The 26,440-nt window shown below is 35.6% G+C and overlaps 1 protein-coding gene across 2 annotated transcripts in view; it reads right to left on the bottom strand.

Annotated features, from left to right (window-relative positions):
* Positions 1-26,440, bottom strand: part of LMBRD1 (LMBR1 domain containing 1) — a 112,511-nt gene that overhangs the window by 77,197 nt on the left and 8,874 nt on the right. For both annotated transcript variants that reach the window (XM_019417656.2, XM_053904764.1), the window contains exons 3-5: positions 22,728-22,788; positions 7,110-7,207; positions 4,922-4,989 (exon numbers count right to left, since the gene is read on the bottom strand). In XM_019417656.2, the coding sequence (XP_019273201.1) occupies positions 4,922-4,989; positions 7,110-7,207; positions 22,728-22,788 (227 nt within the window). The remainder of the gene's footprint in view (positions 1-4,921; positions 4,990-7,109; positions 7,208-22,727; positions 22,789-26,440) is intronic.

The raw sequence follows: 26,440 nt of genomic DNA, 5'->3' as shown, positions 1-26,440 counted from the left end.
ACTTTGCACACTACCCAACAAAGTGCTCCAAAAATGTTAGCTGCATGAATTAAACCTCAACAATGTTTTTGCCATAAAATTATCTACTGTTTGAAAAGAAAAAAAAAATCACTTAACAAAAATGAGGAGTAGGTCACCATCAAGAAAATTTCAGGAAATTTAGTCAATCACTTAACCTAAATGTATATACCTCATTCAAATATGGTAATGAGAAGAACACTACCTTGGGTAACCAAAACAATTACTAGTCTTTTATTCACAAATTTCAGGCTTGTGAAATACAGGAGTCCACATATGTCCTTCTCTATCAGTGCTCTCAGCTAAAGATCTCAAATATCAATGAGAAAATAGAGGCCAATCAAAGAGGAATACTTTTATTTGCACACAAAACCTAAGAACCTACCTGTACCTCTTCATTTTTATCGTTCTTGTAACAACGGAGGAAATATCCTTCCACCTTAATCAAAGCCTTCCACCTGTATGGGTGCTTTTCTATGCCATTCTTTCTCACCTGTTATCCACCATGATAGCCAACATTATCAATTCAATTACAAAAGGACCATAGTATTGAGAAAGGCAGGAGGTAGCACAGGGAGTAACACTTAGCAATTCTTCAGCTTATCTTTCATATTTTACAAAGGAAAAAAAAAAACTCATTTTCTCATTGGAGCTAGATACTGATATTGGAAGAGCAGAGACTAAACTCTGACTTTTCTAATGCTTAATCTAGTGGCTTACTCATCATCTCTTCCTGAATGCCTATAAAATGTACCATGAACTAAACTGAGCTTCTGATACCCTCCCATCAAACCTGCTCCTCCTTCAGAAGTGCCTATCTCAGTTGATGACAACTTCACCCTTCTTTCTGTGTAGCAAAGAATTTGGCCTTGCCCAAAAAGAGGTGTGAATTTTGCCCATGGCTCCACCAGGTACCCAACTGTCATGCCTCATAGGAGTATCTTTATTTAGGGCAGGAGCTGGCAACACCCAATCTTAAGTCGTGGGCCAGAAAGACCAACCATATGATTTACGGTGGTGGACTCTGGGTCATATGGCATCCACTGACCTAGAGGCTGAGATAACTATGTGGGCAATCAATCAATCAGACTTGTCTACATAATAGAGTCTCAATAAAAACTCTGAATATTAAGGCTCATGTGAGTTTCCCTGGTTGGCAATACTCCACGTATACAGTCATACATCAATGCCAGAAGAGTTACATATCTTGAGGACAATGGAAGCTTCGTATCTGGAATCCTCCCAGACTCTATCTTATGCATCTCTTCTTTTGGTTGATTTTAACCTGTATTCACTTCTTATAATAAACGGTAACAATAAACATAACAGCTATCAGTGATTTATTTAAATCTTTCTAGAGAATTATGAAACCTAAGAATGGTTTTAGGAACTTCCCAAAGTTGCAGTTGGTGTTAAAAGTGAAAGAAATGTTCCTAAGACTTTGCAGTTTGGCTAAAAGTAGGTACATCCTCAATCTCTCTTTCTCTCACACCCCACCTATCTATCCTATCAGAATATCCTGCTGGCTCTTTCTCCAACGGCTACCATCATGCCTTGCCATCATGCTTCCTCACAGATCTCATATTTCTACCCTTAGCTCCATAATGTCAAATCTCAAAACATCATCCAGGGATCCTTTTAAAATGTCAGATTATGTTCCTCAATAACAAAACCTCTCTAATAGCTTCTCATCTCTCCCACAAGAAATGTCAAAGTCCTAACAAAAGCCTATGATATCTTACTAAATTTGGCAGATCTAGTTACCTCTGACCCTATCTTCAGCTACTGCAGCCTTCATTCACTCCATTCCAGCCACACTAGTTTCCTCACTTTGTCTCAAACATGCCAGGGCTCAGGGCTGCCACAGGGCTTTTCATCTGCTGGAATGCTCTTCCCCCCACAAATATTCATGGCTCTCTCACTTGCTTCAAATGTCTTCTCAAATATTAACTTCTCATCAGTGCCTTCCCTAACATTTCACAACCTCAACACAACCTATTTTTGTATATTTTCTTTCTCTGCCCCTCTAAGCCTCTCTTGAATGTATGCCATGAAGAAAAGGAGTTGTCTTTTCTGTTAAGTGCTGTTTCACCAGCACCTTGCATGGTATCTGCAACATAACTAGTACACAATAATATGTGGGAAAAAAGTGAATGTTACAGTCTTCAAAATGGCTGGCCAAACTGTCGCTTCTTGTTATTGGTATATTTGCAAGAAACATTTGCTTAACTTTTAGTATACTGCTTCTAAATAAATAAATGTTGGGGCGCCTGGGTGGCTCAGTTGGTTAAGCATCCAACTTCAGCTTAGGTCATGATCTCACAGTTCCTGAGTTCGAGCCCTGTGTTGGGCTCTGTGCTCACAGCTCAGAGCCTAGAGACTGCTTCAAATTCTGTGTCTTCATCTCTCTCTGCCCCATCCCCATTCATGCTCTGTCTCTGTCTTAAAAGTAAATAAAACAGTAAAAAAAAAAAAAAATTATAAATAAATAAATAAATGTCATCTAGAGATCTGTTAAAACTATCAGAATCGTGCAAAATGTTACTCTAAATGAGGATTGAAGGTAATCTGCCATGAAAACAATGAGTAAATTTAAAAATACACTTCCGGGGGAGCCTCGATGGCTCAGTCAGTTCAGTGTCCGACTCTTGATTTCAGTTCAGGTCATGATCCCAGGGTCATGGGATTGAGCCCTGTGTTGGATTCCTCGCTGAGCGTGGAGCCTGCTTAAGATTTTTTCTCTCTCTCTCTCTCTCTCTCTCTCTCTCTCTCTTTCCCTCTCTCTCTCTCCCTACACTTATCCCCCATTCAAGGTCTCTCTCTCTCTTAAACACACACACACACACACACACACACACACACACACACTTCGGATACCTTTTATCTGGGACAGATACTCTGGCTGTTATAAAGATTTGTGGTTTTACTGATGGTTCTCAGTTATGTTCTAAATCAGGAGCTGGCAAACTTCTGACTGCCGGTGTTTGTCAATAAAGTGTTATTAGAACTGAGCCACGTCATTCTGTTTGCATATTGTCTACAACTACTATAGAGCTACAGTAAAGTTGAGCATTTGCCACAAAAACCGTATCGACCTCTAACTTAAAAAACTACGCTTTAAGAAAGTGTGCTGGGGCACTAGGGTGGCTCAGTTGGTTAAGCGTCCAACTTTGGTTCAGGTTATGATTTCATGGTTCACGAGTTCGAGCCCCATGTCAGGCTCTGTGCTAACAGCTCAAAGCCTGGAGACTTCTTCAGGTTCTGTGTTTCCCTCTTTCTCTGCACGTCTCCAGCTTGCGCTGTCTCTTTCTCTCTCTCAAAAATAAATAAACATTTAAAAAACAAAAGTTTGGGGCATCTGGGTGGCTCAGTCTGTTAAGCATCCAACGTCAGCCCATCATGAACTCATGGTTCATGGGTCTGAGCCCTGCATCAGGCTCTGTGCTGACAGCTCAGAGCCTGGAGCCTGCTCTGCATTTTGTGTCTTCCTCTCTCTCTCTGCCCCTCTCCCGCTCATGCTCTGTCTCTCAAAAATAAATAAACATTAAAAAAAAATTTTTTTTCAAGTTTGCTGATCTCTGTTCTGGATAATTTATGTTTCTAGAGAAGAGACTTTCACATTAACTTTCACATTAACATAACTGGCTTTTTTAAAAGGCCAACAGACACTAAAAAAATATATTCAATACCTAAAATAAATAGAAAAACTACTAAAAAAATGTTCTTTCAATAAGTACTCTTTTTTCATGACACATCAAGGCAGACAAAGAGTACTGGAAATATGCCTTGATTATAAAGCATTTGTGTTCTAAGAACTCAGAACAACAAGATTATTGACCAATTTTATTCCCACTACAAATTGCATTTGATAAATGCTACTTTTTATTTATTGAAGTTTCTGAGATCAAATTACAAAAGGGAACTTTGAAAAGCTTATTAGCACCTCACACATTTCCTAATATTAAAAAAAAAAAAAAGAATCAAAACCTATTTTAATAAGGAGAAATGTCTTCCATTAACAAGGATAAATGTTTTCCAAAGAGAAAATTTTAAATGTATAAAAAAAATTGTAAAACTTTATTGATATTAAAACGTTAAGGAAGAAGATTTAAGAAAGAAACTCACTGACAAACATTAATTCAAAGATTTAGACTGATGCATTGGATTCGAAAAGATACACAGATGGGTTTTCATCAAAGAACTGTTTATAAAAATGGAAAAACTGCAAACATCATAAATGTCCAAGTAGTCGTCACTAGAAGATTAAAGAAATTGTATCCTTTAACTTTCATCTTTTTTTTTTTAAATGTTCATTTATTTATTTTGAGAGACAGAGGGAGAGTGTGAGCAGGGAAGAGGCAGAGAGAGAGAGAGAGAGAGAGAGAGAGAGAGAGAATCCCAAGCAGGCTCTGTACTGTCAGCACAGAGCCCAACACGAGGCTCAAGCTCACAAACCATGAGATCATGACCCAAGCCAAAATCAAGACTGGATGCTTAACCAAATGAGCCACCCAGGGGCCCCTAAATAAACTGTATCCTAAAAAGAGAATGCAATACTGTCAAAAATAATGAATCTACACTACTATCCTAAAGACATACCTAAAATATGTCAGCAAGTAGGTTATCAAGAATTACATAAAATGAAATCACATTTCTGTAAAACTATAACATGGAGGGCATATGTATGGGGGGAAGGGCACTCTGCATGTATCTGACCACATAAAAAAATGTCTAGGCAGAACAACACAGACAAAAATGGATAATTGTGGTTATTGCTTGGTGATGATATAAAAGGTGGTTTATTCTTTTTCTTATATTTTCTTTCTACATTTTTCTGAATGAGTCTTTATTATTTCCATTATATACTATTTCCATTTTCAGGGGGAAAAAAATCAAGACTTACCCAACTAAAAGAAGAAGTGCACAAATTACAGCAAATCCCAAAGTATACTTGAATGCTGTTTTAATTTGCTAGATGCCAAGGAGAAAAAGTATACCATTTAGTAAGACCTTTAAAATATAAAATATTCTTGCTACAGTGTAACAGTACTTTCATATCAAATGTACATTTATATTCAATTGCATAAAATTTCCTTGTTGAAAAAAAGAATCTTAAAATTTAATAAAAAACAACATATATGCCACATCATAAGTATCTCTGCAAACCATACTAGATTTTAAAATCTTTTCAATGATTAGACCTTATGAAAATCAGTACTCAAAAACATAATCAATTCTTCAGTGAGCATCATTAGTAAAATTATCAGAATATTTAATAAAATATTCCCCCAAACAGGAAGCAATCAGAATCTATAATACCTCTCCCCCAATTCATTGAAATGGGTTATAATAGTAATTGCAATAAATACTTAATATGCATATATGTGTATATACTTTATATATAAAATATGTATTTATATAAAACAAATATATAAAACATATATGTAAGTTTATAAGACATCTATCATTATCTTTGTTCAAAGACAAAGAAAAATACAAAGCTGGATATTCTAAATACGAAAAGACAAGTTAACCTCAAAGAAAAGGTTAAATTGGTAAAAAAAAAAAAAAAAATTTTGTCTCTCAGCCTAATGAAGTCTCTAAAAGTCACTTTTTAAAATTTAAATTCATGCTTCATATAAACGAATTCTTCACAAAGGACTTAAGACAGTCTTTAGGAAAAAAACTAAAGGTTAAGGAGGATCTTAAGATCAACCAAAGAGTTGGGGAAGATGAACTTTAGAACAAGTGAAAAGAGAAAGCATATATCTCATTCAGTTTTTAACATTAATTTCCTAACCAGCCACTCTACCTTACATATGTTGGGTTTTCAAATAGAGTTACATAGGTATCTGCAAATAATTAATTTTGACTTTCTTTATAAATATTTAAACATCTTATTTTTTCTCTAACAAATTGTACTTTTTACCACTCAGGTAATCAGTTAAAATATTGTTATGTACTTGCTCCTGATCTTAATGCAAATACTTTAAGGTTTTAATAAACCTGATTAAGCATAATTCTGGCTTTTGAGTGAAAACTGCATATATTTTTTTGTGCTTAAATACAAAATATAACCAAGGTATAAAACAAATTCCTGTAACTCAATAAAAAGACAAAAGACATTCCTTTTATGCTGCTTTTTTCCCTTAAATCAGAAAAAAACTATTCAATTTTAGCAAATACCTTTCAACATACAATTTCTTTGACCTATTAAATTACTATATATTAATAGGTGTGCTGATTCCAAATTACCCATGTAATCTAGAGATGGGCCCAACTCAGTTATACTATATTAATGTATTTTTAAGATACCTCTGAATTAAATTCGGTAGTATTTCAGTTAAGATTTTTATACCAATATTAAGTGACAATGGTCTGAAATTTGGAACATGCATGTATGTTATATTTATCAGGTTTTTATATGAGTGTTATCCTGGATTAGTAAAAATTGTCTGCAAGTGTTCTTTACGTTCTAGAACAAGGGTCAGCAGACTGTCCTGTGGGCCCCATGTAGCCTACTTCCTATTTTACTGGATCACATTATTGCTCATTAAGTATTGTCTCTGGCTACTTCTACAGTACAAGAGCAAAAGTGAGTAGTTGAGACAGGGACTATATGGCCCACAAAGCCTAAAATGTTTACTCTGTGGCCTTTTAGGGAAAAAGTCTGCCAATCCCTGTTCTAGAACTGCTCTAAACAAGTCACATGTGGCTATTGAGCACTCGATATATGGCTAGTTCAAACTGAGATGTGCTGTAATGTAAAATACATTTTAAATTTCAAAGACTTAGTGTGAAAAAAGAAACTTAATATCTCATTAATAATGTGTTTTGCCTCTATTTAAAATTATAATACTACTTGAAACCTATTACATCAAATACAACATACCATTAAAAATAATTTCAACTGCTCCTTTTTACTTATTTTAATGTCACTATTAGAAAATTTAAAATTTCACACCTGGCTCACACTGTATTTCTATCAGACAACACAACTCTACAATAAATTCAAACAGTCATGTCATTCTTTGAGGAAATAATCTTTCCTCTTCCCCCTAAATTGGGACCTCTAAAACAAACATACTTACAGTGCATTTACTAGTATCATCATCATCCTTTTCTTCATAGTAGAAGTAGACAAAAGGGATCCAGAAGAACACGCAGAATAATATAACAGAATATAAGGCTGTGGAAAGAAATAATAGACTGAGTTCTACAGAATACATTTGAACTTAATAATTATCATACATATATTCTTATGTGTGTGTATATTAACATACAAATTAACTTAACCAAATTCACATTTACATACCAAATTTGCTCCCCCATCTGATCTTTAGACCTGTAACTCTATGTTTATATGTAATATCCAAATCAGCCTTTTCTGACCCCTGTCCCAAGAAATCAATAGCACCATCACAATTCAAATTAACTATGGGTCAATTTTCAGCAATAATAATGATAATAACTGTGCCTATAACAAGTGTGACGGCTAACATTTGAGCTCTTACTATGTACTCACCACAGTGCTAAGAACTTCCTATGAACCACCTCATTTAAGGGAATGTTAACTTTTATATTCCTTCCAACTTAAAATCAAGTAAAGTTGACAAAACATTTGCCAGTCACTCAAGTTAAAGAAACAGCTATAATTGATACTGTTCTTTTGGTACAAATAATTTCCTCAATCTAAGTTTAAAATATGGAGTGTTATAAAACTGATCTTATACAAATCAAAACTGAGAGAAGTTAAGAATGGTAAAACAGTAAAATCAGATTCAAAGTTAACAGATACAAATTACTATTTATCTGCTTTAAAATAATACTAAAGATACTCTGACCCAGTAGCCAAAGTATTTTTTTAATTCAATCTAAAACTTAAAATTTGAACAGCCAAAGTATATTTAACAACAAAAACAACATAAACAACTTTTAGAGGCTTCATAAACCTAAGAAACGTGTTTTTAAAATTTTCTGTGAATTTACACTTATTTGCATGTACATAAGTTCACGGAAAGAGGGACAATATAATTATATAAGACAATCACAGGATAATAATCATTATACTCCTTTGTAAAAAAAAAAAAAAAGGATTTGTTAGTAATGTATAATATAACCTCAATTACTTTACCGTTGGAAGGAATGATTATATGTTATAGAATTTTTAAACATGATCTTAATACTTGCTAGCACTATCTCATTTATCTGGAGGCCACTTATGAAACAGCCCCATGAAATGCAGCATAGCTATAAAACTCAGCAAACAGCCCTAAATAATCAATAGAAAAGTAAAAGGTAATTTTTATTGAGCAATCATAAAATAACTGTCAGCAAACTAAATTTGGGCACTACAGATGTTTAGTGAAATATATGCAGTCTTGCCGCTCTGGAAAACAGTGTGGAGGTTCCTCAAAAAATTAAAAATACATCTACCCTATGACCCAGCCATAGCACTGCTAGGAATTTACCCAAGGGATATAGGAGTGCTGATGCACAGGGGCACTTGTACCCCAATGTTTATAGCAGCACTTTCAACAATAGCCAAACTATGAAAACAGCCTAAATGTCCATCAACTGATGAATGGATAAAGAAATTGTGGTTTATATACACAATGGAATACTACTTGGCAATGAGAAAGAATGAAATATGGCCTTTTGTAGCAACGTGGATGGAACTGGAGAGTGTTAGGCTAAGTGAAATAAGTCACACAGAGAAAGACAGATACCATATGTTTTCACTCTTATGTGGATCCTGAGAAACTTAACAGAAGACTATGGGGGAAGGGGAGAGAAAAAAAAAGTTAGAGAGGGAGGGAGTCAAACCATAGGAGGCTCCTGAAAACTGAGAACAATCTGAGGGTTGATGGGGGGTGGGTGATGGGTATTAAGGAGAGCACCTGTTGGGATGAGCACTGGGTATTATATGGAAACCAATTTAACAATAAATTCATATTAAAAAAAAGAAATATATGCAGTCCTTTAATATTATGAGAAACTATTAATGGCAGTAACTCTTTAAGGGTAATGAACACTGGTGTTTCTATCACAAGACTGAGAATACAGTTAACCCCTGAATAATGTGGGGATTGAGGCACACTCCCTGCAGAGATGAAAATCTGCATATAACTTTTGGCTCCCCTAAATCTTAACTAATAGCCTACTCTTGACTGGAAGCCTTACTGGTAACATAAACAGTCAATTAACACACAGTTTATATGTTACATGTATTATACAACACATTCTTACAATAACACCAGCTAGAGAAAAGAAAATGGTATTAAAATCATAAGGAAGAGAAAATACATTTATAGTACTGTACGGATTTATCAGAAAATATCCACATTAAGTGTAACTAACAGTTCAAACCTGTGTTGGTCAACAATCAGCTGTAGTTATTATTAATATTTCTATTATAAATCTAACAGCCAATGGAAATAACACATATTCCAAATGTAACCAAAATAAGTATTCTAAAAACTTTAAAAAAGTAAAAATAAAAGGGACACAACTACAAATCACACTAAATACTATTCTAATAATTATGATTAAAATAATCAAATAGGGACACCTGGGTGGATCAGTCCGTTAAGTGTTTGGACTCTTGATTTCGGCTCAGGTCATGATATCATGGTTATTGAGATTGAGCCCCTTTTTGAGTTCTGCCCTAATAGCTCAAAGAATCTGCTTGGGATTCTCTCTCTCCCTCTCTCTGCCCCTGCCCCACTCAAATGCTCAGGTGCATACACTATCTCAAAATATAAATAAATAATCAATTAATCAAATAACTTATATAGAATAGGAGGAACCTTAAATTAGCATAACAGAGTTTAGTGGGCTGATAGCCACATCCCCCAAATTTTCATAAATTAACAGGTGCCATAAGGCTTGGCTTCACTCTCAGCATGTTGCTTATGTCTACTACTTGGTGGCTTATGCCTTTAGGTAGCAAAACAGCCTACGGCTATTTCATAAACATTACTTGTATTCCTGAACCCCTGTGATCAATGATCTTGTAGCTACATAAGTTAACATCGTATTCAATTAGCATAACAAACTATAAAATTAATTCCTATAACTGATTAAAATACAAATAACCCATTTTTTAAAATGGACAAAAGACAGACACTTCACCATGGAAGATATACAAAATGGCCAACAAGCACACTTTAAAAGGCCCTCATCGTTAGTCATCAAGAAGATGTCAATTAAACCAACAATGAGATACACATACCCAAAAGAACAGCTAAAATTCAACTGACAATACCAAGTGCTGCCAAGAATGTAAAGCAACTGACGTTCTCATACTTTGCTAGAGGCAGGGTACAGTGGCCCAACACTACAGAAAACCGTTTAGTAGTTTCTTACCAGGTTAAACTTACAACTACCACGTGATCCAGCAAGTCTATTCCTCTCTCAATGAAGAGCAGCAAAATATGCAAAGTGTTTCTGCCCAGAGAAGCCTGCTGAGGTTACAGAGTCCAGGGCTTTTACTGGGGACTTGTAAAACAGGCACAATACAAAGTACATCCAAGCATTGGGTTCACAGGAGTTAGTCCAGGGTCAGCCACACAAGCAGGCCTTCCTGAAGGTAGGCAATAACTGAACAGACTCAGGTGAACAACAAAAGTGTTCTCAGCAACATTATTCACAGTGGCCAAAAACTGGAAACGATCCAAGTGTCCATCAACAGGTAAACAGATAAACAAACTAAGTGGTATTATATTTAAACAAATGACTAGTATATAGTAACAAAGAAGAACAACCTACGGATACACACAAGGAATAAAACAAGCCCAGACACAAGAGTACATTTTTTGTGACTGAACTTAAGGAAGTTCTAAAACTGGAAAACTAATTTATTGCAACACAAGTCAAAAAAGTGGTTGTGGTAGCTACTGACTGTAAAGAGATATGAAGATGTACAGCAACTAAAATCTGCATATGTTGCTGACAGGAACATCCCAAAAGAGACAGTTTCTAGGAATCAACACCTGAAGGAAGGAAGTGGGGAAGAGACACACTTCCGAGAAGATTCTATAATATCCCTTCAGCAGTCTGTGATTCAAAATACATGTAGAACAACTGCTCTAAATCTTTGCTTTGCTAACACCACACTCTAAATCAACTATCTTCTGACTATTCTTTTTCAGTGTCCTTCATAAAGATCCCTTCCTTTAGTCCATAAATGTTAATCTGTAAAGAAAAAAAAAAAAAACTAACATTTTTATGTGTTTCAGATTAGTTCCCTAATGTCCAGGTGAGTTTATATACCTGTAAATAAAAAAAAAAGTTGCTGCTACCACTATCATGAAACAGAGAAATTGCTTCTTTTAAAGTTCTACTTCAAACTGATAATTATGTACAAAGGAAAATTATTCTTAACAGTGATGACACTCTGATATCCTTACATCTTTATAAAGTGTGCTTTAATTTGTAAATGTTTTTGTTAAAAGATTGCTACTAGCAAGTAAAAGATAAACAGACTGTTTGGTTTAATAGTCCCACTAACATCAAAGAAAACATTAACAAATTTTAGAACCTCATGTCCACAAAAATTGGCAAGAATTAAACTCATAAAACAAATTCTTTTTTAAAAAACTTAGCAAGAAAGCAGCAAAAACAAATGAACAGAGAGCAATCATGTCATGTCCATCTTAAAAGGATATGGACAAAAACTGGGTCAAAGAATATATGATAATTGTTACGATCATTTCATATACACAAAGCAGACAATCTACCTTTTAAAAAATGTCTATCATTAAATTGCAACTCACAGGAAAATGAATTTGGATAAATTAGGCTTTTTTTTTTTTTAGTTCATTTATTTTGAAAAAGAGAGAGGGAGAGTACGCAAGCAGGGAAGGAGCAGAGACAGAGTGGGAGAGAAAGAATCCCAAGCAGGCCCCATGCTGTCAGTCCAAAGCCAACATGGGGCTCGAGCCCATGAACCATGAGATCATGACCTGAAGTGAAATCAAGAGTCAGACGCTTTAAGTAACTGAGTCACCCAAGTGCCCCAACTGGGATAAATTAGGCTTTTGAATTTTTAGACATTCTTTGTTCCTCCTAACTACCGATGAAAACACTAAAACAAAGGATAATTTAGTCAATATTGTGAGATATAATTAATCATTACTACAAAGCATTTTGTTTTAGAGGGTCAAAGTATAAAGATATTCTGGGAATTCTAAAAGCCTTCTAAAATTATCCCATTTACCCAGCTGAAAGAATCCGGGGTCAGGACTGCTAGCTGCATATCCAAATACTCATTTTCATTTCAGCTGCTATGCCCCTTTTTGTCCTTCCCCTTTTCTCCAGCTTCCTGCCTGAAATGGATACATGACAACTCAAACTCCAGCCATCATTTTGGACTTTGGTAACTATATAAGATGGAAATCATGTACTAAGGATGGAGAGCAGAGGAAAAAAAAAACAAAAAAACCCCACAAGCTTACGACCCTCATGATGCCATAGTACTGCCATATGATCCCTGAATAGCCCATTTCCAGACTTATTTTAAATGAGACTAAAAAAAAATAAAATAAAATAAGGACAACACTATATTATATATGCCATGTATTTCCAATCTGTTAAACAGCAGACAGGTGTAAGCCCTAAAACAGAATATGACACGAGAAATAGGAGAACCCAAACATTCACTCCTGAACTATCCAGAGCTGTTGGTAGCCTGTGAGTCATGAGTGTAACAGATCTCAATTAACTTTTACCACTGAACATGCTAGCATCATGAGATGCCCCAGAATCCCCTGGGTTTTAGATATACCTCTTGCCTTCACTGTGTAGCAGCAACTCTATTTCCCCTAATAACCAGCATCAATCATTCCAGCCAACATGGTAACTATTATTGCCTGTTCATTTCAATAGAATAAGGAAACCAAATGGTTAGGTGGAAGTAATACCTCTAATTCAATGAAACTATTGTTTCATCCTTACTAGAAGTGCTTCCATCTGGCTACTAAGAATTCTAACCAGCAGAACTCAGTTACTAGAAACAAGTTTTGTGACTAGGTCATTAGAAATAATTGTACAAACTACCACACTCACTTCTATCCCTTAGTTATTAAAGATGGGTACAGATTATGGGACAGAGTCCCATGTAATGCTCACTGGTCCATAGCATTCTCTAAAATAATAATAATAGTAATAATAAAAACACTTCTCAGTTCATTTTATGAAGCTAGCAGGGTTTTCATATGCAAACCTGACAAGAATAATAAGATACAGGAAATTTATAAACCAGTCTCACCTCTCAATTTTTAAGAGAATCCCAAATAAGGTAACAGCAAAACAAGCCCAACAAGAGATTTAAAAACCAAAAAAGCCACCATCATGACCAATCAAGGTTTATCCTAGGAGTGCAAAGTTGGTTGAAGAATAATTTACCTATGTAATACATTACTTAAAAGATTTAAAAAAAAAAAAAAAAAAAACACCTCACATGATTATCTCCTCTGATAAAATGTATTCAACTCAAATATCTAATGAGTATGTTCCAGTCATCATTATAGGGTTCATGAATATGGCTAAATCAAAGCTCAGAAGTCCCTACTTTCATAAGAAAGATGGGGGGAGTGGAACTCAGTGGGAGGAAAAATAAAATATTTGGAATCACTGTGTGAACAGCTCAGACCACATTAAAAAAATGTCTTAAAACGGTTAGAAAAACACAAACAACCTAACTTTAAAAAAGGTAACTCAAATAGAAAATTGAAAAAGCCAATAAATTTTTTAAAAACATGCAATTTCTTTTTCAAAATAAGAGAAATGAAGATTAAGGACCTATCATTTCACACTTGCCACACTGGCAAAAACTAAAAATACATAGCAGTATCCAAGTTTGGCATAGAGAACACCTGAAACTAATGTAACATTGTGTGTCAACTATACTCCAAAAAAAGTACACTATGGATTCTGAAACTACAGCCACAGTCTCACCGTTCCATATTATCCAAATAATATTAGTCTTGTCAGTAGTATTTAAAAAAATTTTTTTTAATGTTTATTCATTTTTCGAGAGACAGAGAGAGACAGAGCATGAGAGGGAAAGGGGCAGAGAGAGGGAGACACAGCATCCAGAGCAGGCTCCAGGCTCTGAGCTGTCAGCACACAGCCCGACGTGGGCCTCAAACTCATTAACTAGGAGATCATGACCTAAGCCAAAGTCAGATGCTCAACTGACTGAGCCACCCAGGCACCCCTTGTCAGTAGTATTTTATAGCAATATTTTAATCTCAGGTTACAGTTTCCTTGCTATTCCAAGAACTCAGATAATGCATGAACACTTTTTTTTAAATGTTTATTTATTTTTGAAAGAGAGAAAGAGAGAAAGGGTAAGGGAGAGGGAGAGAGAGGGGGAGGGAGGGAGAGGGGGAGAGAGAGAGAGAGAGAGAGAGAGAGAGAGAGAGAGAGAAAGAGAGAGAAAGTGAATGAATGGGGGAGGGGTAGACAGAGAGGGAGACAGAATCCAAAGCAAGTTCCAGGCTCTGAGCAGTCAGCACAGAGCCCAACACGGGGCTCCAACTCATGAGCCATGAGATCAAGACCTGAGCTGAAGTCAGACACTTAACCAACTGAGCCACCCAGGTGCCCCAATACATGAACACTTTTAAATGTTCTTTTTCTCCCCTTCATTTTGAAGGTAGTATATACTCATTTTGGTAATCTTGCAAAATAAAAATATACACACAAAATAAAACAGTTACACATAATTCAACTACCTAAATGCCACCTAATTTAACCTTTGGGATGTTTTCTTTTAGTTGTTGATTGCACACACAGCTTTTATTTTTATTTTCTATATAACTGTAATAGATCGGGCCAGGGGCCAGGAAACTACAGCCTATAGGCCAAATCTGGCCCACCACCTGCTTTTGTAAATAATGTTCTATTGGAATATAACAGCAAAAACAAAAACACCAACTTTAGGATACAGAGCAATTGGAAGGATCACACCCTTTTCATGGGAATTAAAGTGGTATAAATACTGAGGAAAATAATTTGTCATTATTTAGAATGTTCAAGATGCACATAACTTATGGTCCATCAATTTTATGTATGTATTTGGCACATATGCAACAGGAAACGTGTACAAACATGTTCCTCACACAGTTTTTAGTAGCAAAAAATCCAAATGTCCAGACTGATTACCATGTGTTATATTCATACACAATAAACTACACTTTATGCAAGAACATGTAAGAATCTCAGAAACATAAGGCTGAATGAAAACAAGTAATTTCGTATAAAGTTCAAAATGTAAAACCAAAGATACAGCATGGCAGATACAGCAAGGCAAAGCAAGGGATTAACAGACTAAAAAAGTCAGCATAGTGATTACTTCTAAGGGGGTTGGAGGAGAGATGGCACCAGGGAAAGGCACACAAGGGACTTCAAACTTTATATGTTACATGCTTAATAAATATTTTGCAAGTATAAAAGTATTATATGTTGACTAAACATCAAATCTGTCAATATTTGCAACACTGCTATGTCAGCTGCATCTGGATTCTTGACCCAGAGAAACTGTGAGATAATGTTTGTTTTAAACTGCTAAATTTGGGTGTGATTTGGTACACACAACAGGTAACTACTACTGCTGTTAATAGTAACTCACTGATTCAAACAGCAAGGAGCATGATCTGACAGTATACAACTCAGAGAACAAAACTGTTTATAGGCTTTAACTTAGAATATGTAGTCTGAAGAATAGTCATTTTCCTTAAGAGGTTTTTTGGGGTTTTTTTTGGTTGTTTGTTTCCTCTACTATTTCCACTTGGAAACAAATCCTTAGGACACTAAGTCTCATGGAGTCATTATCCAGAGAATGTCTTGAGCAAATGTAATCCAAAGCCATTTAGAAAACTCCCCCAATGATTAAGAATACAGTCTTTTAAGAAGGGGGAAGGAAAGCACAACTATCTCATCAAGAACTTCACAAAACTGAATAAAAAAAAAAAAAAAAAAAGTCCTCCAATTTAGTCTCAGTCCATCTTACCTAGAAAAGCAATTTAGAGATGTTTTCACAACAATAAAGAATCAAAAAGATGTGGGGCGCCTGGGTGGCTCAGTCGGTTAAGCGTCTAACTTCAGCTCAGGCCACGATCTCATGATTCGTGAGTTCAAGCCCCACGTCGGGCTCTGTGCTGACAGCGCGGAGCCCGGAGCCTGCTTCAGATTCTGTCTTCCTCTCTCTCTGCCCCTCCCCCGCTCCCCCTCTGTCTCTGTTTCTGTTTCAAAAATAAATAAACCTTAAAAAAATATTTTAAAACAAAGAATCAAAAAGATGTAAATCTGATGAGATGTTAGGTCAATTCTTCTAATTTTCCCGTATCATTGCACAGAGGTTTACTTTCCTTGCTCTCTTAGCTGATGTGAATTAAAACAACAACAGATACCAGATACCACATGTCTCATACTCCTCATACCATGAAGTAGATACTACTTTATCACCACTTCACAAGTGGAGTAGTCATAAAGAAGTTAAATGACTTCAAGGTCCCACAGTACTCATCTCAAACTAAGACACTAGGAGGTTGTAAACCCTACGTTCAAAATGCATAGTAAAGACTCCAGGTACAACTTTTCAGGATTTAACCAACAGGGAGTAACGAAAAACTTCATAAAAGCCCTCTTAAGTGCTCTTAAGGCATGGCATAGAAAAGGCATGGCATAGAAATAGGAGTTTGAAAGTTTCTTGGTCCATCTTATTCTTCCTTAGTTCTGTAACTTAACCTCATCCAAATACGCATACATCTATTTTCACTAGAGAAACACTGAAGAGCAAAAAGAACTTATTATAACACCTAATAATCTAGGATTCTTTGAATAAGAGCATTCGTATGGTGGACAACAATGCAGTAAATGCTTTTTAAAAAAAATACAGATACACTAGATCCTCAAACCAGTAGTATTTGAAACAGCCCAAAACTATGGCCAACAGGCACATGAAAAGATGCTCAACGTCACTCCTCATCAGGGAAATACAAATCAAAACCACACTCAGATATCACCTCACGCCAATCAGAGTGGCCAAAATGAACAAATCAGGAGACTATAGATGCTGGCGAGGATGTGCAGAAATGGGAACCCTCTTGCACTGTTGGTGAGAATGCAAACTGGTGCAGCCGCTCTGGAAAACAGTGTGGAGGTTCCTCAAAAAATTAAAAATAGATCTACCCTATGACCCAGCAATAGCACTGCTAGGAATTTACCCAAGGGTTACAGAAGTGCTGATGCATAGGGGCACTTGTACCCCAAAGTTTATAGCAGCACTCTCAACAATAGCCAAATTATGGAAAGAGCCTAAATGTCCATCAACTGATGAATGGATAAAGAAATTGTGGTTTATATACACAATGGAGTACTACGTGGCAATGAGAAAGAACGAAATATGGCCCTTTGTAGCAACGTGGATGGAACTGCAGAGTGTTATGCTAAGTGAAATAAGCCATACAGAGAAAGAGAGATACCATATGTTCTCACTCTTAGGTGGATCCTGAGAGACTTAACAGAAACCCATGGGGGAGGGGAAGGAAAAAAAAAAAGGAGGTTAGAGTGGGAGAGAGCCAAAACATAAGAGACTCTTAAAAACTGGGAACTAACTGAGGGTTGATGGGGGGTGGGAGGGAGGAGAGGGTGGGTGATGGGTATTAAGGAGGGCACCTTTTGGGATGAGAACTGGGTGTTGTATGGAAACCAATTTGACAATAAACTTCATATATTGAAAAAAAAAAAAAAAAAAGAAACAGCCCAAAACTGAACTCAACTGATCATGAATTTCAGAATAAACAAGGTATGATATGTTAATACAATGGAATATTTATAGCAATGACAATCAACAAAGTACTGTTACCTGCAATAATACAGATGAATCTCAAATACAATGCTAAACACTAAAGAAATGAAACAGAAAACAATATATACTATATAATTCAATTTACATCTACACAAAAAATGACAGCCCAAGAATCAGTGTCAGAAGAAGGAAGGGTCTCTAGGATAAAGTGATAGGACAATTACAGAAGGGCTGAACACACCAGTCTTGAATAATTCCCGCTTTTGGTTTGGGCTCTATTGCTACAACCCCTGAATGCATACAAAATCAAAACAAAAAGTTAGAGAAACTATTAAGTAAAATGAAAATTCACTTAAAAGAAATTAAGGAAACAATCACAAAATCAAAAGGGAACCAACGGAATGGGAAAAGATATATGCAAATAACATATCAGATAAAGGATTAGTATCTAAAATCTATAAAGAACTTACCAAACTCAACATACAAAAAACAAATAATCCAGTGAAGAAATGGGCAGAAGACATGAATAGATGCTTTTCCAAAGAAGACATCCAGATGGTCAACAGACACATGAAAAAATGCTCAACGTCACTCCTCATCAGGGAAATACAAATCAAAACCACACTGAGATACCACCTCACACCGGTCAGAGTTGTTAAAATTAACAACCCAGGAAATAACAGATGCTGGTGAGGATGTGGAGAAACGGGAACACTCTTGCACTGTGAGTGGGAATGCAAACTGGTGCAGCCACTCTGGAAAACAGTGTTGAGGTTCCTCAAAAAATTAAAAATAGAACTACCCTATGACCCAGGAATGGCACTACTAGGAATTTATCCAAGGGATACAGGAGTGCTGATGCATAGGGGCACGTGTACCCCAATGCTTATAGCAGCACTTTCAACAATAGCCAAATTAAGGAATGAGCCTAAATGCCCATTAACTGATGAATGCATAAAGATGATGTGGTTTATATATACAATGGAATACTACTTGGCAATGAGAAAGAATGAAATCATGCCATTTGCAACAATGTGGATGGAACTGGAAGGTATTATGCTGAGTGAAATAAGTCAGTCAGAGAAGGACAGATATCATATGTTTTCACTCATATGTGGATCTTGAGAAACTTAACAGAAGACCATGGGGAAGGGAATGGGAAAAAAATAGTTACAGAGAGGGAGGGAGGCAAACCATAAGAGATTCTTAAATACAGAGAACAAACTGAAGGTGGAAGCGGGCGGTGGAGGAGAGGGAAAAATGGGTGATGGGCATTGAGGAGGGCACTTGTTGGGACGAGCACTGTTGCATGTAAGTGATGAACCATGGGATTCTACCCCAAAAACCAAGAGCACACTTTACACACTGTATGTTAGCCAATTTGACAATAAATTGTATTTTAAAAAACTAAAAAATTTTTTAAAAATTAAAAATTTTATAAAAGAAATTAAAAGAAAGTAGTGAAAGTGTTAAAACTAAAAATTTCAAGAATGGTTAGAGAAAACATTATAGTAAGCTTTACAATAAATTAAAATTAATACAATGTAAAAATTTAAAGATTAAAATAAATTTGAAATGTAAAAATAGAACTCAGATAAAAAGCCTAAACACATACATGAGATAAAAACTTGAACAGGTTCAAACATGAGATTAAAACAGAAGTGAAACAAAAATGTCAGACAAGAGCAGTTTTATAAAAGAAAATATCAAAGAAGTTTAAAGATATAAATCAAGAAATAAAAACATTCAAAAAGGAAAAAAGGACTGAATCCTGAATGTTTCTAGGATAAACAATAGCCTCATATGAGGGGGTCTCTTCTTAGTACAGAATCCCTATGAGTATAGGGCAAAAGAGCAGAAATAAACAACTTTACTCTCTCATCCTTCAACAAGCTCCAGGAGACTCCTTTGCAGGCAGCTTCAGGTACCTGAGGACTGTTAATAACTAATCAATAGCTAGGGGAGAACAAGCAGGTAGAAGCAGCAGCTAGTTGGCCTGAATCTCCAGGAAAAAAATACCCAAAGTTCCATTAATATAACAGAAGTATCTCAAAAATACGGTTTCCAGACCCTAGGATTAGCACGGATCATTTCAGGGTATGCAAATATGAAAATTATTTTCATAATATCAAAATGTCATTAGCCATTCCACTAACAGTACTATTTTTTTAAGTTTATTTATTTTGAGAGAGAGAGAGAGAGAGCGAGCGAGCAGGGGAGGGGTGAGAGAGAGAGGGAGAGAGAGAATCCCAAGGGGGCTCCATACTGTCAGCACAAAACCCCCCACATGGGGCTTGAACTCACGAACTGTGAGACCATGACCTGAGCCGAAATCAAGAGTCAGTCACTTAGTCAACTGAGCCACCAGGCACCCCATAGTTATTATATTTTTCGCCACCAAGCAATCACCAGTGGGGAAAACTTTTATTTAGGGAAGTCCCTTTTGACGCAGTAATAATTCCATTAGATGTCTACCTTTGAGTACCCACCTTTTTAATATCCTGTGAGAAGAGAGGTGCACATAAATTGCCCTTGTGAGAAGCACTCTGGTATTTCACTTGTGAGCTACACTAGGCACTTTTTTTCAAAGAACACCATTTTTCTTGAAAGAACAACTGACAGACAAGCAGTAGTTATCCAGGCTTGAGTATTAGATGGACTTTCTCAAAAATGAATAAAGTGGCCTTGTCACTTCAAAGAAAATAAGTAATAGTATTGCTGCCCAATAAAACCTAAGTTTTCAAAAGAAAATTAAGATTTTTGGAAAACTTGAATCCACCACCTTGAGTTTTACAACTTTCCAATACATAAACACTTTTCTGATAAGAGCATTGGTGACATTAATGGAACACCAACGTAAACCAGACTCATTCTGGGTGTAATCTAGCATTCCGTATTATTTAAAAGATCCCAGATGATTTTTGGAGCTGCCCTGGGGGTTCAGTGCTATGAAGAATTCCCACAGGTAACATCCCCAGAACCATTTATTAAAAGGCAGCTCATTTAATGCCACAAAGCTCCAGCTTTAGGTTATGCCACTCACTAACAAGGTGATCTTTAATATCGCTAAATATCAATTTCTCCATCTGTAAAAGATAGAAAATACTTCCCAAAAATGACATTCATGAAAATTAAGTAAAACGTTGAATATGAAAGTCTCATACAGTTCTTGGCAAGGTTAGACAATGAAAACATGTTGATATGTTAGAAGAAATTAGATGAACTATGGAATCTCACAGAATGGATACATAAAAATAGTTCTTTGGATAATATCTAGCATTTCTGGAGAAACAGGTGGGCTTGGGAATAGTAACTATTTCAGAAGCTATACAATCCTTTAGGCTCCCAGCGGTAGGTCACCATCTAAGTAAAAGCCAAGAGCCTATTAGCCATAGCTAAGGTGGATATGACTAACTTTATGCCAAAAACGATTAATATTAGTCTTGCTTTGAATCCACAGTCATCAAGAAATCTTCTATCATTATTTGGCTTCTCATGCAAATTTCTTCCCTAGGTCAGTATCTCAACTATACTATCCCAAGGTAGTTATGTTTCCAACTATAACTCAAGTTCTGCCAAAAATCAAACCCTTTATCCTTAAGTCCTCTACTGTTTGTAATGATTAACTTATCTCCCATGCTATGCATTTAAAATAGTAGGGACATATTTCCTTAGGAGAATTGAGAAAAATACACACTAAAATCATTTTAGGTAGATTAATTCTCTCCATAAAACAACTGGAAGGGCTTCATTAACATGTTCATTCAATTAACATTCCTGTATAAAAGTCTTTGTAACCTTGGTTACAATGGATTAATCTGGTAGCCTCTAAGTTCAATGATAAAATATGGCTCTTCAACCTGGACTGCACCAAGATAAAAGTTGCCTTATCTTGTCATGTGCTCTATTGCACAAATACACTTTAGTGTCACATAGAAGAGAGGCTCCCTTCCCCCAAAACTTTTTTGAAGTGATTTATATACATCCTACCAAAATCTGTACTGAAAAGATAACATTCTGTTTAATACAGCACCATTTCGAAGGTTCTAACAGGTCAAATTTATATTTTATGATTTACATTTAATGTATTCATCAGAAATAATGAATTCTACATTAAAATACCACAAAATATTTCTAAAATACATGCCAGAGGGATAGAATTACATGGGTTCTGAAGATTTTAGATCAGGAGAAAAGGCAAAGGCAGAGCCAAAGCAACTAAGTTAAAATTCAATGAAACCCTTGAAAAAATTATCCCACCAAAAGAAACTATGTTTTTTCAGTTTCCAATTTAGTGTCCTGCTGAATTCTTATTCAACATATTGATTCATTGCTGAAAAAAATTGACATCCCTTCCTTAAATCAGCATTAATATTTTTATAAAAACACAAGTCTTATGTATATCCAGAGAGAACATCTGGGAAACATTTAGGTGCTTATAATAAGCTTTTATAATTGAACATTCGGGAAGGAAGAGAGAGGAAAGACCCAATCAACCAGAATCCCTTGGATTAAACTGGATCAGTATAGCACAATAAAGTTGATGCTACAAACTCTCCAGTGTACCCTCTACTAGTGTCAATGCTTAGAAAAAAATGTCTAGAAAACAGAGATTTTTTTAACTCAAGAGCGCAACTGGGAAACTGGTAATGTTAACAAAGGACAAGACTTGAGATTTAAAGTAACTTGACTGAAACTCTAAAGAGACATATAAATAAACCCAAATGAAGCAGAGTAGGTTAAAAGTTTCCAGATTAGGGGAATGAATGCTGTATTACTTACTCCTGGTGTTGAAACAATAATCACAAAAGTGATAGCAAAATGTTTACACATAGCTTAATTCTACATTTTGGTTAGCAGCCCAAATAGGAAATGAAACTGAGATACTTACTATAGTAACCATATAATACAGTGTCCTCAATCTGTCTGCTGACATTAGCATTAGCCCAGTCCTGGGATAAAAAGGAAATAGAAGTATTAACGAAACATCCATTTGTGTAACAATTACAATTAGGTTTTAATATAACTGAATGTCACTTATAAATACATCATCAACTAAACAAGTATGGCCTGTGCCTTCAATAATTAATTAAGAGACAGATAAGTAAACAAACTTCAACAGGCAAATGCTCAGATGACAACATAGTTCTAGGGAAACACATAAACAGGAGCCACCAAACTCAGCCTAAAGATCAGGGATGGCTTCCCAAAATGATTCTAACCCAAAAAATGAAGAAAGAAAGGTCGTTCTCAGAAAATAGGAGAAAAAAAAAAAAAAAAACAGTAGGAAGTACAGAAGATGGGAGGAACATACCTGAAAGTTTGAAAAAACTACAAGAAGCTAAATATATAGTTTCATTAGAGCCTTTGGAAAGCTAAGAAAAAGCAGGTGGAGCAAGGGAGGGAAAGAGCCAGGTTTAAGGGACTATGAGTCATGCTAAGTATTTTGGACTTTGTCCTAAGGAAAACAGAAAATAGTGACGAATTATTATACAGAGAGTGAAATACGACTGAATTTTAGAAAGAAGATATTTGAGTACAATATACATTTTTTAAAAATACCTAAAAAAAAGTCAATCTAAACTTCTTTGCCTTCATCCCACACAAGTGTTCTTTAAATTAGTAATTTAAATGTAGTAATTTAACTTAGAAAATAATTCAAATTAATCTTTTCAAATAAAAAAATCTGGGGGCGCCTGGGTGGCTCAGTCGGTTAAGCGTCCGACTTCGGCTCAGGTCATGATCTCGCGGTCCGTGAGTTCGAGCCCCGCGTCGCGCTCTGTGCTGACAGCTCGGAGCCTGAAGCCTGTTTCAGATTCTGTATCTCCCTCTCTCTGACCCTCCCCCATTCATGCTCTGTCTCTCTCTGTCTCAAAAATAAATAAAGGTTAAAAAAAAAAAAAAAATCTGTATACTAATGAATCAGAACTAAATGCAAATCTTTTTATTAAATGTCCTAAACTTTATGCATATGAAAAATTAAATGTGGAGAGTCTAAGTGACTACTGCTATTAAGTAGTAAGGCTCAAATTGGTATCAAAGGTCATTTCTTTTCTATAAACACTTTAAGAGCTCAAGTGGTATCAACATCCCACTATACTGGCTCTTAAGGAAGGGTATCAGCATTTAAAGTTCCTTCTAAAATAATTTAGGTTTTTCTTTTTTTTTTTCTTTTTCACCTACAAACACTTTGAACAATGAACATCTATGAATTTCTTGCTGACAAATTGGTAAAAGAACAAAAATGTGGAAAATCCAAATTTAGCACCACAAAAGCAAAACCTTGACACACAAAGCAGAATAAAAATAGTATTTTTCCAATAGCAATAAAGACTATAAAAAATTTAATAGGTTAAATACAAATGTTATATTATACAAAGAAAATTAACTTGATTATAGAACTTTTTAAAGATCTAAATAAATGACAGTCACATGTTCCCACACGAAAAGATTATAAATACCAAATCCCTCCAAATTAATCTATAAAAACTATATATACTGCCAATCCAAATCCCAATATACTAGGAGGTGGAGTATTTTGACATGCTGATTAAAAAAATCATCTGAAAAACACAGGCAAGAGCTAGGAAATTTTTCGAAAAAGATCAACAATGAGGAATTTACCCAATTATGAGATTTTATTAATAAAACATAAAAATCGGGGCGCCTGGGTGGCTCAGTCGGTTAAGCAGCCGACTTCGGCGCAGGTCATGATCTCACGGTCCGTGAGTTCAAGCCCCGCGTCGGGCTCTGTGCTGACAGCTTGGAGCCTGGAGCCTGTTTCAGATTCTGTGTCTCCCTCTCTCTGACCCTCCCCCGTTCATGCTCTGTCTCTCTCTGTCTCAAAAATAAATAAGCGTTAAAAATAAATAAATAAATAAAAATAAATAAAACAAAAAAATCTATTATTATAGTAACTTTCCATTTACCTAGGTGGCAAAATTTAAAACACATTATTAGTGGCAAATGTGGAGACAAAGCCATCTCCTACATGGTAAGTAAAATAGTCTATGATCTAAACATTGTTTGTTGGAATATATCCTAAAAAGATTCACACAAATCAGGACAGGTATCAGTACACAGATATGTTTTAAAGACAAATAGTACTGTCTAATGAATGACCTCAAGAGCTCTTACTGGATTATATGGCAACAAGCTACCAAAATGAAGCCTCCATTTCCCATACAGTAGGAGGAGCTGAACCCCATATTCACAGGACTAAAGGAGCCCAAAGTCTCTAGATGTTCAGCAACTGGAATGTCCAAGCACCTCATGAACAGCTTGTATCAAGCGCACACTACCCGGCACCCAAGTCCATACTGTTTATCTACCTGCAAGGCCATTCTCCTTCTTGCCATATAAGACGAGCGAACAAAAGGAGGAAGAGGTACCTCTGCTAAAGCACCTGCACTTTGGGAAAGGTCATCGTTTTGCAGAATGTCAAGTAGATAAGAACCTGTGTACTTGCTGACCGTTCTCTCCGTAATTCCAGCCTGCACCAAATGTTTATTGATTCTTCACTCAAGAGCTCTTTATCCAACAATATTCAGTGTAGTGTTGTTCAAAAAATTAAAAAACAGTAACAACTGGAAATAATCTAAATGCCTGAGGAGAAACTGTATAGACATTAAAAACAATGGAATCTATATAAACTAGCATATATAGATATCCATGAGGGGATAGCACAGAACACATTGCAGCTAATAGTTTTAACACATGCAATCTTTGTCTAAAAAATGAAACACCCACACATATACAAAAAAAAAAAAATTTTGCAACAGTGTTTACCACATGGCCATGGCAAAGCACTGGGGAGAATTCTGTTCCATGACTGGAAATTTTTTCAATGATTCAAGTATCCAAATTAATATGTACATAATCAAAACTTCAGCTCCTAACAGTTTCTTTAGCTGTTGTGTATGCACAAAACAGAATTTTAAAAAGATTTCTGAATCCTGAAGATTTTTTGAAATAGAGGATAATTCATCTATCCCTAATACAAACTCCCTTCCAATTTCCAAAATAATCCCACAAGAATTAATGTGGCCATTGAGAATTACTTAAAAGTTAAACTTTAAACAAGACCCCAACCTCAGAAAAAAGTTAAAAGTAGAAAGTATGTTTAGGTAATCTAAAGCCAAAGATTCACTGACATTTAGTACTTTTCATCCTGCAAGGTTCTTTTGTTTAACCAAATCTTATGGCAAGAAGAAAATATTTCTGTTACTATTTTAAAGCTAAAAATATGTGTAAAATATACATCATTCCAGTACTATTAGTGCATATGGCTTTTATACAGTTTTGCCTCCAAGGTATATACTGTCAAAAGAGCTTAGTTTATGAAACCTTCCTTCTTTTACATTTTGAGAACCGCTATGCCCTTGATACATTTTGTAGACCACTGCCTCCCAAGGTAGAGACCAAAAGAAACTACAGAGTCATTGAAGACCCAAGAACTAATACTAGAGAATATTAAAGACCACTTGAGATGAAAGGAAAATAGAAATTCCATAGAACAAAGATATAGTGGATCATGTATGTAAACTTTTCTTTCTATTCTTCAAGATGACACTTTGAAATGATCAGCCCAACCCAAAACTACAC

This window comes from Panthera pardus, unplaced genomic scaffold (assembly GCF_024362965.1).
Source record: "Panthera pardus isolate Hobbes unplaced genomic scaffold, ASM2436296v1 HiC_scaffold_17, whole genome shotgun sequence".
In the NCBI taxonomy this organism is placed as follows: domain Eukaryota; kingdom Metazoa; phylum Chordata; class Mammalia; order Carnivora; family Felidae; genus Panthera; species Panthera pardus.
Note: the sequence above shows the minus strand (reverse complement) of the source record. Positions and strands in the feature narration are given on the sequence as shown.